Source organism: Oenanthe melanoleuca, chromosome 20 (genome assembly GCF_029582105.1).
Source record: "Oenanthe melanoleuca isolate GR-GAL-2019-014 chromosome 20, OMel1.0, whole genome shotgun sequence".
In the NCBI taxonomy this organism is placed as follows: Eukaryota; Metazoa; Chordata; class Aves; order Passeriformes; family Muscicapidae; genus Oenanthe; species Oenanthe melanoleuca.
Genome location: NC_079353.1, coordinates 13,627,554 through 13,644,973, shown reverse-complemented (window position 1 = coordinate 13,644,973; position 17,420 = coordinate 13,627,554). Strand labels below are relative to the sequence as shown.

Below are 17,420 nucleotides of genomic sequence, written 5' to 3'. Positions count from 1 at the left end.
ATTTTTGTGATCAGTGGGATTACATTGGGGATGTAGCCTTTTTTGGGGATGCACTGCAAAAACCAGAGAGTTTGAGATGTGAGAGCCCCAGCAGTCTCCTAAAAGGCAAGTAGGATGTAAAGTGAGAGCAGCTTGAATGGTTCAGATGCATCTTCTTTCCTGCTCTTGGAATACATAACCTGTGGGCACAGTCCTCTTTGCTTCTTAACACATGCTTAGTTTTCAGCTTGCTGGCTGTGGAGACTATTGGATTTGTGGGCCAGTCTAATTACAGCTCCTTTCCACAATATATGTTTTAATGTAATTCAATCTTAGGTGGTGTTGGTGCTCTTTGTGATGAAGCTGGAATAATCCTTGTCTGGCTCTCAGTCTTTTGCAGTGCAGATCTGTGCAGTGCCTCAGGCTGGCTCTTTTTAAGGTTTCAACAAAAATAAGTGTTGTTTTTGAGATAGAGGTTACAGATTTTTGATCTTTTACCCGTCCTTGTAAAAATTCAGCTAGCCTCAGCACACCATCAGCCTCTGAAAACAAACATTTGATTTTTAAAAGTTTTCTTTGTTGCTCTAGTCTATTCCCTTTGCACCTGAGTGAAGGAGGGCAGGAGCCTGACACCTGTTGGAGGTTAGGATTTTTCCTTTTCTTTTTCTTTCAGGGCATTTTCTCCCATTTGTTGCCCAAGAGATGATAACAAGCATACTCAATAGACACAGAGGTGGCTGAGATGGAGGGAGGGAGGGAGGGCTGCTGGCTTTCTCTTGGGAAGGGCAGCAATGCCAGGAGATTTTGGGCGAGGGACTGGACTCAGCTCCTGTCTCTCTTGCCCTCGGGATCAGAGGTGAGATGGGCAGGCTGCTGCTGTGGGGAGAATTTGCTGCCACCCTGGAGTTCTGTCCTGCCCTGCTTGCTGCTCACCGTGGGAAGGGTTCCCCCTTCCTTGACAGACACCTGTCTGTCACACCAGGGCACACCACCACAGGCTTTGTGCTGCCTTAAGTGGAGAAATAACTTTCTTCAGCCTTTGCATCATTCTCCTGCTGAGCCTGGAGCATGGACCCCCAGGCATTGCACAAACACTGCACAGATAAGAATTTCTCCCATCCTAAGTGTTTGGCAGCCACCTTCCAGCCCTACTCCAGTGGCAGCTCTCATCCTTCAGTCCTGTCTCTAGCCTTCCTTTCCTTGGCAGTGGGTGGACATGGCCCTGAAGCCGTGTAGGCAGACCTGAGACTTTTTCTAGCATGGTTCTCCTGCCTTTTCCTTCTGGTAAATGGCTCTGCCTGCAACTCTACGCTTTCTTTCAACCCTAGCTCTTCCTTTTTGGGAAGCTCTAGAGAAGGCTGCTGAGCCATTTTCCAGACCAAAGGTTTCTCTAAGCCCCAGTCTCTTTGCAGGCCTCCACGTTGCTTTGCCAGCCCACTGTCATTCCTATTTCAGTTGTATGTCAGGGCTTCTGTCCATCAGGGTTACTCATTTTTCGCTGAACTTTTTGACAAGAACTGCTGTTCACAAAAGGTGATTCCCAGATAAGGGCTCCTAACAAATGAAAATAATCTTTGGCATTCCATTTCTAATCCTGTTCCAAATGCAACCCTGAGCTTTCACTTTCTGTCAGCCTTAGCTGTGGTTCTTGCTTTCCATCTGATCCTTAGGGCTGCAGATCCAGACAGAGTTCTTCCAGCCCATGTATCTTGGCAGCCCCCACTTGGTTTTGGCAGCCCTTTTCCTGCCACAGTCCAAGTGCAGCTTTAGGCTTTGTCCCTCTCACAGCCCTAACCCTAATCCTGGCACTGGCTCTCATATTTCCACAGAGCAATTGAAAAGGCCCCACAGCCATTGCCTGGATGAAAACTGACCCAGCCCAGCTGTCCTGCCAGCTCCTGCTTGGCTTTTGAAGCCCCAGCTCAGCTGTAAGCTCTGGCTTTCACTCAAGCCTCTTATTTTTTGTGAAGAACTGCAGGGGAGACCCCTAACCCGTGGTCACACCAAAGCTTTCACTCTGGGCTGCTCCCACTTGTCTTTGGCAGCCCCTTTCCAGCTTTGCTCCAGCAGTAACTCCAGACATTTTGCTTCTGAGCCCAACCCCATCTTTGCCTGTGGACTGTGAGGGAGGGATATAAGGAAGGGCCTGCAGCCCTTTCCTGGCTAAAAGTGTCTCACATGGGTCTCCTGACAGCCCCTCTCCCTAGGTGTGTGTAACCTTTCCAGTCAGTCCAGACCCCGACCTGAGCTATTTTCCAGCTGAACTGTAGGGAACCTTCTAAACCATTTCCCAGGCCAGCCTCTTTACCTTTTGCCATTCCTTTCTAGCTCCACATGAGTGCTAGGCTCTGGGCCCTGGTGCTGGTTTTCCAGCAGAGCCTCAGCTAAGCTCCCCAGCCTTTTTCCTGATGAAGGCTTTTTCCCAGGTGGGGCCTCATGCAGTTCCTTCTTTGCTCATGTGAGCTCTGCCACCTCTGCACCTTGGATTTTCTTTTTCTTAGCCATAGCCCTGATTTTCCTGAGAAGCTGTAGAGAAGTTTTCTACCAATTCCCTGCACCAGTGTTTTCTCCCAGCCCATCATTCTTGGAAGCTGCCATGTACTTTTGCAACCTCACTCCAGCTCCAGACTTCATTTGTTTCAGCATTATCCCAATCCTAATCTTATTCCCAAGGTCATTCTTCAGGAAGGCAGGAAGATGTCTGCAAACTCAGGTCTTCAGCAGTGCCTTCTTTCTTCTTCCTGGCCCCACTCAAGCTATGAATTTTGGCTTTCCTTCAGCCCTAATCTTAATTTCACAAAGGCTCCCAGGGGAGGCTTCTCCCAGGCCAGGTGCTCTGTGCCTGGCAGTGCTGTTACAGCCCCACTCCCACAGCTGTCCTGTGCCCATGGAGGACCTGTTCCCCAGGCTTGCCAGTGATGCACAACAGGGTTGAGCTGGGGTTCCTTAAAATTTTATATGCATACTTCTGGATTTTTATTTTTTTTTTTAAGTCAGGAAACTGCTATTTCAAAGTCAGTCAGACAGGGGTTGGGCAACATTAACTCCCTTTCCCCCTTCCTTGTTTGTTCCACAGGGATGCACCCATGCCTTTTGTCAGCAGGGCTGTTGAAGGATGTTAGCACAAACTGGCTGCTCCTTCCCAGTTTTGCATCCAAGCTTCAGATTTGGATTCTGCCATTGCTACTAGCATGCAGCATTGGTGGGCAGGATTTTTCCTGTGGAACAGCTACTTACAGAAGTTCTGTTAATAGTGCTTAGACCTTCACTGGGGTATCTTCATTTTGAGTGTTTCCAAGTGTCCTTTAAATATCCTCCTGAGATGTGATGTGGTTGAAACACAGCAAAGTCCATGGGCACCCGAGACATCAGGCTTCTGCTTGGAGAGGTGGGCAGCAGATGCTGCTGCTGCTGCCCTGGTCTGGAGGCAGTAGTGCCTGGGGCTGACATAAGGAGCTTCTTCATGGACACAAATAGTTTTTCAGCCTGTAAAACAGTTTTAGGCATCTCACGTGGCTTTTAAAGGTACCCTGCAAAGCTGTGATGGAACAGGAGGCAAGAGCACTGAGTTGCTGAGTGCCTGTGGTGAAGGGCAGGAGCTCAGATCAGGCTGCCCCTCGAGCTTTGGCCTTGCACCAGGGCTGCACCTGCAAGGAGAGGTGGGACATGGCAGGACTGAGCCTCAGGTGGAAAATCTGCATAGTTCATATTTTCCTATAAAAACTGCAGTCTGGAAAATGGTTTCAAGAAAGCAGGTCTGAGGTTTAAACCCTCTTGGAAACCTTTTCCTTTCCTGGGGATAAGCAACAGTGAAAGCATATAACAAGCTGTCAGGCCATCCTCCCCCCAGGCTGGGTGACCAGCACCCTGCCTCCCCTGGCCCAACAGCACTCCCAGAAAACTGAAAATAGTTGGTATTTCCTATCCTCAGGGTAATTATTTGATCCTCTGCAGCTGATCTGAGCTATTCTCAGAGCTAACAGCTGGCCTGGGCAGGGTCCTGGGTTCTGGAAGGAGCTCCATTAGCAGTGCAGGGCTGCCTGTGCTGGGTCCCCCCCAGTCCACATCCCCCTGTGCAGCCTTGCTTGTGGTGCCATTCCCAAAATGATCTGGGTCTCAGCAACTTTGACACGGAGCTCACTGTCACTGTCACACAAGGTGGTAAATACTGGAATTTATTTACTCTTCTGCAGTAATTTAAACACTGACGGTTTTGGAGGATTGTTGGGCTGACACTTCAGCGTTTGTCTGGGAGCTTTGTGCAGCTGGAGCTGATCCATCAGGATTTTCTTCTGGTTGCTTTCAGCCTGCAGGTGAGGAGATGCGTGTTGCAGCATCTTCCCAGCCAGACTGAGGCAGCAAAACAACAAATGCTGCTTGCTGTGGTTACAGACTGCTAGCTGTGCCACATGTAAATTTAATTAATGTTAGAGAGTGTTGTTGAAGATTCTGTTGTCTTTAAAGTTTCAAAACCTGGCTAAGAATATGCATATCACATTAAATCGGGATTTCTTTGAGTTTTGGATTTGAGAGTGCTGTGGGATGTGTCTGAGGTTCTCTGAGATCTGGTTTTGGGCCAAGGGGGACCCTGAAGAGCTGTTGTTTCTATGCTGTGACAAGTTGCAGGCACGATAGCATTGTAACTATTTTTGCAAACCACATACTAGGAATTCCTTGGTGTCCTGTGGCAGTTTGTCATAGATTTCCTGCTTGCAGCACTGTGACTTTACAATGCTTCTCACAGGCTCATGGTCACAGCAGCATTAGGGGTTTCTGTGTGGGACACGCTGGGGTGGGTGCACACGGGGACACTGGGACCTGCTTGGAGGGTGCTGCCACAGATGCCTCTCAGCCAGCCTGCTGTGGCCCAGGGAGCTCTCAGATCAGCTGCTAACAGTGGTGTTTCCAACATGTTCAGCTCTGGAGGCGAGTGTGGCTGAGAGCAAGGTGTGCTGGCTCAGCCTGACACTGTGCTAACTGTGCTGGGTAGTCAGACTGACAGAGGGGCTTTGAAATGTTCTCCTGGGCTGGCCTTGCTCTGGGCAGGCAGAGTGGCCAGGGATGTGCTTCCAGAGGCTTGTTAAGAAGTAGTTTGGGTGATGTAAGTTCTGCTCCGGCTCTGGCAGCAGCAGGTTGGCTGGCCTGCAAAAACCCTTGGGGTGTGCCAGATACTTAGTGTCACAGAGTGATTATTTAGGGCAGTGGGGAGACCTCCTTCAGCACAGAAGGCATCCTGTGCCTTGCCCGGGTTCTGAGGGACTTGACAGCCTTTTGATGGTGGAAAGAAAAAGAGAGCTGGGAGAGATGAGAGTGCTAGTTCCCACAAGAGCTGGAGTGCCTCAGATCCATCTTCTGAGTTACTCCAGCAGAAAATTGATCGAGCAGTGGAACAGGCTTCCCAGAGAAGTGGTCACAGCACCAAGCCTGTCCAATTTCAAGTATTTGAACAATGCTTTCAGGCACATGATGGGATTCTAGGTGTGTTGTGTGTAGGGCCAGGAGTCTGACTTGATGATCCTGATGGTCCAATCCAGCTCAGCATGTTCTGTGATTTGGTGTTTGCAGGGCTGGGAAGCAGGGCTGGGGCAGGACAGCTCAGCTGGTGGTGCTGGCAGGCCCTGCTGGGGCCAGGCTGAGCAGCTGGGGGAAGACCAGCTGCTCATGTGCTGCTGGCAGGGATGGGTGAGCTGAGCACCTTGGAGCCTCCTGCAGCACAGACCACTGTGAAAAATGAACCAGTCCCAGGTGTCCTACACATCTGGCTCCAGGCACACCCTTGGGATGGGACTGCTCCTTGTGGCAGCCCAGCAGGATTATTCTGAGCTGCTGCAGCACTTGGTCTGAAATCTCTGCGTGTCCTTCCTGGAGAGCGCCTCTGCTGCAGCTGCACCTGTCTTCTAGGTTGGCTTAGCCCTGTATTGTCCTGGGACACATCTGCAGTACAGGAGGGACTGTACAGGATAGGCTTAGTGTCTTGGTTTTGAGACAAATTTCAGGAGAAAATGCCCTGGAATGAGCATTTCCTCTGAAGATAAAGGGCTTCAGTAACTCCCTTTTCCTCTGCCAGTGAGGGAAATGGATACCAGGGGGTGAAACTGAAAAAAAACCTGTTTATTAATAGAAAAAAATAAGGGTGCCTGCAAGGCACAGAAAAAGAAAGAAAGGGAAAAAAGTTGAATAAATGCTAGATATTGAAATTTTGGAGCCCCACCCGCCTCAAAGGCAGGCCCAGCCTTGTCCGGGCCGCGCACAGCCCCTCCGCACGGGGATGGAGCGGGGCTGCGCGGCCAGCAGCCGCTCCCTGTGCCCCTCCGCACGGGATGGAGCGGGGCTGCACGGCCGGCAGCCGCTCCCTGTGCCCCTCCGCACGGGGATGGAGCGGGGGCTCTGCACGGCCAGCAGCCGCTCCCTGTGCCCCCTGCACGGGATGGAGCGGGGCTGCACGGCCAGCAGCCGCTCCCTGTGCCCCCTGCACGGGATGGAGCGGGGCTGCACGGCCGGCAGCCGCTCCCTGTGCCCCCTGCACGGGATGGAGCGGGGCTGCACGGCCGGCAGCCGCTCCCTGTGCCCCTCCGCACGGGATGGAGCGGGGCTGCACGGCCGGCAGCCGCTCCCTGTGCCCCTCCGCACGGGATGGAGCGGGGCTGCACGGCCAGCAAGGTGTAGAACAGCCCGGAGCAGTAGCAGCCCAGCTCTGCACAGGGCGAGGGACAGGCTCGGTGGGATTTCTCCAGTGCTGGCTGGTCCCTGGGACTGGACTGTGCAGGGGGGCAGCCTCAGCAGGAAAACCAGGGTGTTCCTGCGGTGTTGGCTCCAGGCTTCCCACAGCAGAGCAGCAGAAAAAGCAAGTCCAGTCACAATGCTGAAGCAAAAAGAAAAAACAAACCCAAAAGAAACAGTAGGATTTTTGGTCAGAGACACGAGCTGTGTGGTCAGTCCCATAGCCCATGCTGGAAAGGGAAGAGCTGCCCCACGCCTCCAGCTCCCTCTGGAAACCCCAGCCTGGTTCCCGTTCATGGTGATGGTGCTGGAGCTAGGGAGGTGGGACAGGGACAGCAGCCACCTCGGGGCACAAAACAAAACAGATTAAAACCCCTAAAAATTATATAGGATAATGAACCATCCCCAGGACACTTAGTCATGAGAAGAAGTCCTGTGTCATCCTGTTCCCAGAAGCCATGAAACTCCTCCCTGCTCTTGTCGTGGCACTGGGTGCCTTTCCTTGCTTCCACCTAGCTTGATTTAGATGTGGGCCAGGATGGGCTGGCCTGTGCCATGCAGCCAGGATTAGCGTTAGCAGCCTTTGCCTCTTGTTTTGGTATGGTGGCTTGAGCCATGGACCATGTCAGATGCAGAATTGGTCACCTCATGCATGAGCACTGCCCACCTGTAGGAGCTGTTGGGTTTTGGTGTTCCTGGCAGGGAGGGAGGGATGGTGGGAGCACAGGGAGGTCGCTGGGGCTGGTCTGTGGGCTGGCAGCAGTGCAGGCTGTGCCCTTGTGCCAGCAGGTCTGACAGCTGTGCCTCATGGAGTGGGGTTTGCATGGTACCAGAGGGAAAGGAGAGGTGGGCATTTGTGGGATTTCTGTCTTGAAACACTTGTTAGATACTTTTGAGCTCTTTGGCACCTATTGCTGGTACTGTGGAGCAGACAACTGCTGAGGTTTGGCTGCCCAAAAACCTTCTACTGCTGACAGCTCTGTTGAGTATGCTGTGGCTGGAGCTGCAGTGGGGATGGCACAGACTGTGACCTCACCTTGTCCCCCTGACTGTCACAGTGTGTTTGTCCTGGGGAGCTGCAGCAATGCCCCATCCAGCCAGGACTGGGTGGTTTCTGGTGTTGACCCTGCATGTGGTGGGGCTGTTCCTGGCCTTCCTGCCACCACAGCACTGGTGGGAAGGAGGCAGTGAGGCCAACTTTCTCCTGTGTCTGGCAGTGTCCAACCTCTGCCCAGTCCCCAGAGAAATACAGGCTGGGCAGGGGTGTGTCAGCTCACCATCTGGCCTGGTCCCAAGGGAGCATGAAGCCCCGGAGGGGGAGTGGGCACTGTTCCTCTGTGTTTGGGTTTAGCTGCTCTGGCAGTGCCTGGGAGCTGCAGTCATTGCAGACACAGCTGAAAAATCCTGCTGGGCGAGCCAGAGCACAGCCACTGCTGCAGGGAGCCCGAGGGAGCACTGCCCCAGAGGTGGCATGGTGCTGCATTGCCACACACCCTTCCCTCGCTGGTCCCCTGGGGGGATGGTGTGGGGTACCTGGTTGCCCCTGGCACTAAGGTGCTGCCAAGAGCTGGACTTGCAGCTGCAGCCCGTTTGATCAGCCTGGTGAGGGGGAGTTGCTTGGAAATGACCCCTCCCTTAGCCCATCCTCCCCACGGGTTGCAGGGTGGGTGCCACTCATGGGGTCCTCCCTGCTGCAGGGGCACAGGCCTGGGTTCACAGCCAGCCTGGCCCCAGCACTGTGCCTGTGGGGAGACATGGCTCTCCTCCTTGCTTGCCCCATAGCAGCTCTTCCATGGTCATGGTCATAGGGCTTGCAACCCAGTCAAGTTCCTGCATCCTCTCCAGTCTATTTCTGCTGTCATTGCTGCTTGGCAGAGGCTGGTTTGTGTTCTTCCCTCTGCTGCTGCAGGTCTGGCAGTGTCTGACGAGTCTCTCAGCGGGGCCTGGGCTGTCCCTGGGGCTCTGAGGAGCTGGAGTGTGTTCTGTGCAAGCCCCAGGCGTGCTGCTCTTGCTGAGACTGTGGCTGCCATGTTGCTCTTGGCCGTGGGTTTCAGGCAGCACTGAGCTGTGGTGATATCTGTGGCTGGGCTCTTGCCGTGGCTCAGCAGAGCAGATGTCCCCAGGCTTGTCCCTGGGAGTTTCATTCTGGCAGCTTTGTTGCTCTGAGCAGCCCTGGGGTTGGTTCAGCCTCCTGGAGGCATGAATGGAAGGATGGAGTGCCTCAAATTCAGCAGTCTCGTCATTGTGAATTTTTTTTTTGTGTTGTGTCTTGCAGAAATAACATTCATCCCAGATTTGATGATAATGAAAATACAGAAAAAAGAAAAGCAGGTTTGTGACCGTCTCTCCTTCTCCCAGTTCAGCTGTCGAGGCCTGAGGACCATGTTCCATGTGGAAATTGTTGCAACTGATGTGTGGTGGGAAGGAGTCTGTGGGAGTGTTGTCTTGAATTTCCAGACAGGGCTGCAGCTCTGCTCCTTGAAATTTGACCTGAACCGCCCCCCAGAGTGGGTGAGCCTGATGGGGCCATTGAACAAGGTGGGATCTGTCTTCAGTAGTGGAAATCTCTTGACTTGGTGCTGCCCCCAGTGGAGGAACAGCCTTTCTTTTTGTCTCCAAGTCCATAGTGTTGGTTCTTGCTGTAATGTCATTACAAAACCACGTGTTTGCTGTGATTGTTGTTACTAACGTGATACACCAGGACTAATACCAGCTGGGAGGTTCAGGAAGATCAAGTCTGGGAGCTGTGGGAGCTTGGGCAGGGGGAAATTTTCTTCCCTTACTCAGAAAAAATCTCCTCTCACAAAGCTGTCATTTCTGAATTGCCACATTGGATCATAACAACCTGCTGCTCCCAGAGGAGATTTATGAGCCAGTGGTCTCTGTATTAACTGTGTGCAGGGGAGGAGCCTGACCATGGGCACTCTGCTGAGGGGAAAGGACCTGTTACATGCACAGTGTCACTCTGCCTGCAGGGCTGAAATGTGGCTGGAGGTAAAAAACAAACTGGTCTGCCTGGAGCTAATTTGTGTCCATGCTGCTTTTAATGGGAAACCATTAAAGTGAGCACTGAGCTAAGGGATAAATCTGTTTGAGAGCACAAGCCTGTGCCGTTTCTAACCAGCTCTGCAGCAGCACGTGCTGCTCAGGGCACCCCAGATCACACTGCCATGGCAGGTTGATGGGAGGAGGAAGGGAGAGAGGTGTTTGGAAGAGGTCAGTGTGCTGCTCTGGGCTGGCAGCAAGGCAAATGCTGCACATATTGGAAGGTGTGTGTTCAGAGCACCAGTACTGCAGGAAGTAATGAGTTTAGCAGTGTGTGCTGTAGATGCTGTGAAGAAGCAGAGCCAGCCCCAAGGTGAGGAGGAAGGGGTCGTGGAAGGTCATGTGTACCAGCATGGCTGGATTGTTCCTGATGGGGCAGGGCAAAGGCCTGGAGGACAGCAGGGTGCTTTGCAGTGTGATCTCCCTCCTCTGATAGCAAAACCCAGATGAGAAATTCATGCCACTCATTGGCCTAATACAACATGTTTGGATGCTCTGGAAATGAGATTACTGAAATGACATGGGGTTTCAGCATAGCAAAACCATCCTTCCCCACCATTTGAAAATTTTAGAGGGCTCAGCTGACAAATTGTTTTCTATAGCTGTTGCTGCAGATAAAATCTGAGGGGAGATAAAGGCATGTGATGTGAGCAAGGAGGGGTAGAGTTCCAGCTGCTTATCTCCTGAGCTCTCTAAGCCAGCAGCAGTGGGACAAACCTTGCAGCATATCATGGGGTGGGATGCAGCATTTCCAAATTCACTGCTTGGAAGAAAGCCTCACTGAGCAGGGCTCCTGTGGGTATTCTGGGTTCCTGAGGTGATGAAGGGGTGAGTGGCTCCCTGTAATGCTCAGATGAGCAGTACAGGGGACAAAACTAGCAAGGAGTGGCATTCCACATCACCTGAAGCCAGGAGCACTCTCACCTTGTAAACAGACTTCTCATGGCACCAAGAGGGGCTGTTGCCTTCCACTGAACAGTCTCCCTGGGAAGGATGAGAGGCTTCCAAAGTCCTGTGTTTCCCTGTCAGCCTCTCACCTGCAGAAGCTCCATGTTTGCCATCTTGTGGGTGTAGGATCAGGCCCAGGGATGAAAAGGTTGGTGAAATGCTGGTGCCCATCATATTGGTGAGGGGTGGCAGGGGAGCTGTCAGCTGCCTTTGGGAAAGGGTATTGGATGTGGTCTCTGCTTTCCCTAGCCCTTGGATGTCCTAGGCCAGAGCTTTGTCCTGCCTGTGTCCATTGCCAGGGGATTAGGAAATCTGGGCTGGAGAGATGGGGTTCAAAGTGACCTGTCTGGGGAGGAGCTCCTCTCTCTGCTCCCTTGGTGCTCTCTGCAGCAGTGCCTCTCTTCCTGTGCAAGTTATGATGGGTTTGGGTTCAGGGCACTGCCAACTGGTTTACTTGTCTGAGGGGCTGTTGTTAGCAAAGAAAGGGGCTAGTTGTGTTTCCACAACTCTTCTTCCTTAGTAATGCACAAAATCTGGTACATTTGTCACCAAGCTGTGACTAACTCGTGAAACCTGTCACTTGTCTCATGACTTACAAGTTTTCATGCCAGGGTGCCTTGTCTGCTGGTGGAGGTGGGTCAGGAGTGCCTGGTTGCCCCTGAGAGCAGTGACAAGTGATGGGTTTCCTTTGAGGGCCCAGCACCATCATTCCTTGGGCTGCCTCTCCTGTCTGTGTCCTGCTTGTCCCTGGGCACTGAAGGGTCTTCTACTCCTTATTTCTGCCAAACTCTTACTCCTTAAATAACCAGAGAAATAATTAACTAAAGTAAATGCATTTATCCCACAGTGCCTCTAAATCTCCTTATTCTACAGCCATGGAAATGCTCCCATCCTGCATGGACTGTGAGAGCAGAGCAGAATTGCATTGGAGACAGAGAGATGGAAAGCCCTGTGACTCCTTAGCCTTCTCCTGGAGGGAACTTCTTTCCAGCCTGGCCTTGGAAGTGACAGGAATGGCTGGATGCCCTGCAGGGTCGAGCAGCAGTGGGGAGCAGCCCAGGGCTGCAGGCACCATGTGGCTGCTGGGCAGCCCTTGCAGGAGGAGAGCCCCTGGGAGCATCTAGGGGAGCTCTGCTTGCCTTGGCTTCAAGCACTCACTGTATAAAGTGAAGGATTTTCCTGAATTTATGTGTCTGTTTATGTGAAAGTGAGCTTTGCTATCTCACATACTGCAAATGCAGTTGGGGGTTTTTACCAGAGTGGGCTCCTGAGCAGTGGGATCCAGCACAGGGGACAGGGCTGTCCAATCCTGGGCACTTGCAGCTCTGTCCCAGGCTGTGTCTGTGGGCTTTTTTTTTTGTCATGGTGAGAATGTCAGGTCTGGTGACTCCTGGTGCTGGCTGTATGGAGCTTTGAGCACTTGCTCTGTAAGGGTGAAGGGTGTGGGGAGCAGGGAGCTGCCAGGGAGCCCTTCTCCTGCACACACAGCCACAAGGGCTGGGTCTCTGCCAAGCTCCAAGGGCTGCACAGGTTTTCCTTCCTGCCAGAGAGAACTGAGTGGAGAGGACAGCCTGGCCAGCCCAGGGCAGCAGCATTGCCCTCTGCCCCAGCACTCCCTCTGCTAGGGTGGTGGGAGCACGTGTGCCCACTGCCAGGGCTGGCCCAGTCACAGCTTCCTGCCTGTAGCTGGTGAGAGCTGCATTGTGGTGGAGCATCTTGCAACAGAGCCAGGCCCCACCTCCATCACACACATCCCATGGTGACAGCAGAGCCTGCTTGGAGACATGATGGAAGGTGGCACTGTGTATTTTTAGCTTCTTGCTGCATTGGATTAAGTTGGAAACAAGGGGTGTAGACACTGGGCAACCAGAGTACAACAGTGCATGCTGTGCACACCACTGGTGGGGATGGGGCTGCTGGAGTGTTTGGTTCACCTGCCTGCCAAAACCCTCTGTGTGAAAGAAGCTGCCTGTTCTGCTTCTGCTGGGTTCTGCCACCAGCTGTGTGGGCAGACTGGGCCAGTGACAGCCAGCCTGACCATCTCAGGGAGGCAGAGCTGTGTCGTGGTGCCCATCCTGGGCTGCTGTTGGAGTGGCAGGCTGGCTGGTGGCTTCAGTTAGTGCTGAAGGGGAAATGGGCAGTCAGGGTGCTGGGCAGCCCCCAGGCATCAGTTCTGCCTGAAGAGCATGGAAACCTTTGATGACCCACAGCCAGGGTCCATGTGGAAACTCCACATACAGGTCACATCTCTGTGGCGTTGATTGCATGCCCTAGAGCCAAATGCAGGCTCTGCAGAGCTCTCCTGGTGTGCTGGGGGAAGGCTTGGCCAAGCCTGCAGCAAATTGGGCTTGAATGGTCCTTGCACTTGGGTGCAGGTGACATGTGGCATGGCCATGCTGCTGGCTGCAGTCACACTGCCTGGCAGGGCTGTGTTGTGTGGCTGCTGTCTGAGCCTGGCTGCCAGGGGAGGTGGATCTGCTCGTGGTGTTGTGACCATTGGAAGGGCTCATTGGTGGCCTCCTTACTGGACAGAGCTGCCATTCAGATCCTGAGGCTGTGGCAGAGCTTTCCCCTGCTGGGAACACTGCTCTTGGAGAGGAAAGCCTGCAGGATGGATTATGGGGTGGGCATGAAGCTTTTGGTCCTTTCTCCTTCCCACACCCAAACTCATGGGATAGTGCAGGGCTTGGACATGGATCAGGCTCCAGCACCCATGCAACACCTCCTTCATCCCCACCACATCTCCTGGCAGTGCTGGCATGTGACTTCTGCCATGTGGGTCCAGAGGAGCTGCTCTGCATCTGTGCCTCACAGATATTATTACTATTATTATTACTATTATTATTATTAGTAGTAGTGCTGCTGCAAGTACATAAGTTGTGTAAATCAGTGCTATCTTCATGGGGCAGCAGCTGTTTCTTCTTCCCATCACCTTCTCTCTGCAGTTTCCCCTTCTGTGCTGTTGTTCCCTTTGCAGGTGCCTGGCACAGGCAGGTGAGGCTGCAGGCTTTGTCCCTGCCTCAGCACAGGCAGTCCCATGGCCTGAGCAGGTGTGGGGGAAACACTGCTGAATTTCTCTGTTCCTCAGCTCCCTGCATGTGCTAAGGGGAGTTTGTGAACTGTCCCTTCACTTCCCTGTGAGCCCAGCTTGCTGGAGGGCTTGCAGAGGGTGGGGGTGCTGGGTGAGCCTCGTGGCTGGAGCAGCCAGTGCATCCCACAGGCTCAGTGGTTTGGGAGAGGGGAGGGAGCCCTTCAGGGAACAGGGCAGGGGCTGCTTTGCCTTGCACCTCCTGCTGGTGTTTTCCCCCAAATCCTGAATAAAAACTTGGCATTCAAATTGAGACTATAAATGAAACAAAGCAATTTGAAGTTAAGGAAACACACCACACCATTAAGGCCCACCCTGACCTTGGCTTTGCCCTAGAATGGGGCTGTGCAATTATAAGTGCCCTGTGTTAGCCTCTTCAGCTCCCTGGGGAGGTTTTAAACATTTTTTTCTCCTGACCTTCTATTTGACAGTAGTTAGACACGTGGAACAAGACTTCATGCTCCAGGATGATGAAGGAGTGTATGAAATGTAATTTATAGAAGATTCCTCTGTGAATAAAAAAAAAAAAACAACATAAAAATGTATTCTGGAATGTGAAATCATTACAGTTATCACCAAAAAAACCAGTTCAGAGAAGTGCAAAGGCATAGTTCTAGGGATAAAAGGTGTTCTGGGGAGGCAGAGACTGGTTGGATTGTGTCACCACAGAGGTTCAGAGGTGGGCATCATCTCCCAAAATCTGGAAGTCATCATCTTGACTTCTTCCCCACTCTGGAATACCCAGAAGCAACAAAGCTGCTTGCTTAGGTGGACCTGTAAAATGATAGGTAGAATGGGCAGTTGAATGGAAAATTGTGTTTCTATTTAGTTTTAGAAAATAATAGTAAGAAAAAGGACACATAGTCTGTGAATTTAATAGTGACCCTGTAACAAGGCTGGGCATCACATTAGGAACCACTAAAGACATGGAGTCTAATAACAATTCTTTTTCCAACTCTCTCAGGATTTAAAAAGCCTTTAAGAGGAGTCAGAGAGTAAATATGGTGAGGTCAAGTGAGGGCTTGTGGAAACTGAATGTTGGCAGAACAGCTCAGTCAAATAGAGCCATCTCTGATGCCAGAGGCATCAAAAGGTTGCCCTTGAAGGGGCAAAGACATTTTTGAGCAAAGTAACATAAGCCACCTGTTTTGAGGGTCTTTACTCTGGAATTGTAAAAGAACACTGTGAGATTTGGGAATTGCTAATAAATAATGTTGGGACCATCACCCATTAGGGCCATGGAAGGGGAGAGGGGAGTAAATGTGAAACTAAAGGTCAATAGATTCACTTAGGTGAATTATTGAGTAAATAGGAACTATAGTAAACACTTTGTTTCTGAAAATACGACACTGGCAAATAGTCAACATGACTTGCAAAGCAGAGTCAGTCCTTGCAGTCTCTTGGGGATTTTAAAGGTAACTGGGTCACAGGGCTGAAGTTGGGCTGGTGCAAGGCTCAGGGGCTCCCAAACAGCAGCTGCAGGAGTTTCTCACTGAATGCCTGTAAACACATCAAGCAGTGTCCTGATGAAAGGTCTTTTCTGTAAATTAGTGACTGGTTAAAGGCAAGGAAGCCAAATGCAGGGAAGATGTTTCTGCTTTCACAGCACAAAGGGAGGAAAGGTGCAGGCTGATTTCTGCAGTTATTTGGGATGCTGGAAAATAGATGGATGCTGAAAAGTGGAGGAAAGTCTCAGGATGGGCCCGGTAGAGTGTGGGAGAACCAGCCATGTATGTGTCATCCCTGGGGGCTGCCCCTGCTCCTGGAGGAGACTGTAAAGCACTGCAGAGTTTGGCATCTGCCTGCAGGTTGTCCTGGGGTGCATTCCATAGTTTGCAAAGGGAGAAGGAGCAGAGCAGAAACCCTCCTACTGCTCTTGGTACCTCTGATGCTGCATGCCTCCTACTGCCACCCCACAGCCCCATAGTGGGGCTGGAAGAAGTGCTGAGCAGGATAAGGCAGGTGGCAGAGGCACAGCCTGCCTCTGAGGAGAGAGAGGGTGACTGGTCACCTGTGCCTCAGCTGGGCCAGGAGAGCTCTGCAGGGGGAGGATGGCAAAACTGGATTGTACAGAGCGTGTGACATGGAGACCCCCTCACACCTTTAGAAGTAGAGGCCACATAGGAGGGCAGCAGGATTTAACCAAAATTAGTGGTTTTCCCTAATACCTTATGATTTTGTAGGTGTTTTGTCAGCCAGGATTACAGGTGGGTTCATGGAGGTGTGGGTGCAGCTGGAGCAGCCTGGGCAGACAGATACAGAGGTACTGCCTGCCCTGTGCCACTCCTGCCCCTCTGGGTCAGTGTTCCCTGGAGCAGCTCCCAGCTGGTCCAGGCAGCCCAGAGCAGCCCAGAGCAGCCTCCATGCCCTGCTGCAGCACGTCCCAGGGCTGTGGTTTGCCAGCTGTAGGCTGCTGCAGCTCCATGCAATCCTCACCTGTGGAGGGGTCTGAGTGTGGTGGTGTGTCAGTGCTGGCCATGGCTGCAGGCAGAGTGGCCAATGCCCAGTCCCAGCAGTGTCCTTTGGCTCATAGACACATGTGTTCCCTGCAGTGAGTGCTCTGTCCCCATCAGGGTGGCACTGGCCCTTCAGGCTGTCTCCCTTTGGCAGCAGAGGTGGTTTCCCTTGTGCACAGGGCACCCTGAGGTCCTGGCACAGCTGCTGGGACAGTGAGCTCTGCCTGCCGTGGGGAGCCAGCAGGGCTGCTGCAGGCAGAGCAGGAGGCTGCTGGAGCCATGCAGGAGCACAAGCTGGCACTGCTTTCTTGGGCTTTTCCTGCTGACAGGAAGCCAGGATAAACTGAACCTCATCAAGGGGTAGTAGAAAAACCCATTCCCTGGCTCGTAGCAGTGTGCCAGGCTCAGTGCAGACTGCACTTGGCAGCACAGCCCACATGCATGGCCAGAGCTTGCTGTGGGCTTCAGGAGCATAGCAAGAAGAACTTCCCCCTCAAGACAGAGCAGGCAGCTCTGGGAGTCTGGTTCTGGGCTGGCAGCACTTGGTGGGGAGCAGCCTGGTCTCCCTCCTCTGTGCACACTCCTGTGTGAGCCCTGGTGTGTGCCTGGGTCCCTCAGGCTGGGCTTTGGTGGCCCCTTCATGGCAGGGCTGCACCAAAGCTTGTGGCTGCTCCAGAGGAAGGCAGTCACTGCTGGCTGGGACCAGCACTGCTCCTGGGACACAGCAGGCTGTGACACCTGATGCCCACCAGGATCCTAGGCCAAGGTGCTGACACTGTTGGGAAACAGACTTCCAGCTCTTCAGGGAGATAGCCAGTGGGATTCCCTGGGACAAGGGAGTGGAACAGAGCTGGCAGGTCTTCAAGGAAGTGTGGATTGGGTATCAAACCCTGTATCAATCCAGACTGGACAGGAGCAGAGCAGCCCTGATGAGAAGGATTTGGGGGTGCAGGTGGATGAGAGGCTGCACACGCCTGGCCGTGTGTGCTGGCACCCAGAAACCAGCCATGTCCTGGGCTGCTTCTAAAGAAGAGTGAGCAGCAGGTCAGGGGAGGGGATCTGCCCCTCTCCTCCTCTCAGGTGAGGCCCCACCTGCAGGGCTGCATCCAGCTCTGGAGTCCTCAGCACCAGACAGACATGGACCTGGGGGAGCCAGAGGAGGACACCAAGTTGGTCAGGGGGAT

At 52.8% G+C, this 17,420-nt stretch overlaps 1 protein-coding gene across 1 annotated transcript in view; it reads left to right on the top strand.

Moving 5' to 3' along the window:
* The window catches only part of CHD6 (chromodomain helicase DNA binding protein 6), an 83,570-nt gene that overhangs the window by 18,340 nt on the left and 47,810 nt on the right, over window positions 1-17,420 (top strand). The window contains 1 exon segment of the mRNA XM_056507138.1: window positions 8,975-9,030. Coding sequence (XP_056363113.1) covers window positions 8,998-9,030 — 33 coding nt within the window. The 5' untranslated portion in view covers window positions 8,975-8,997.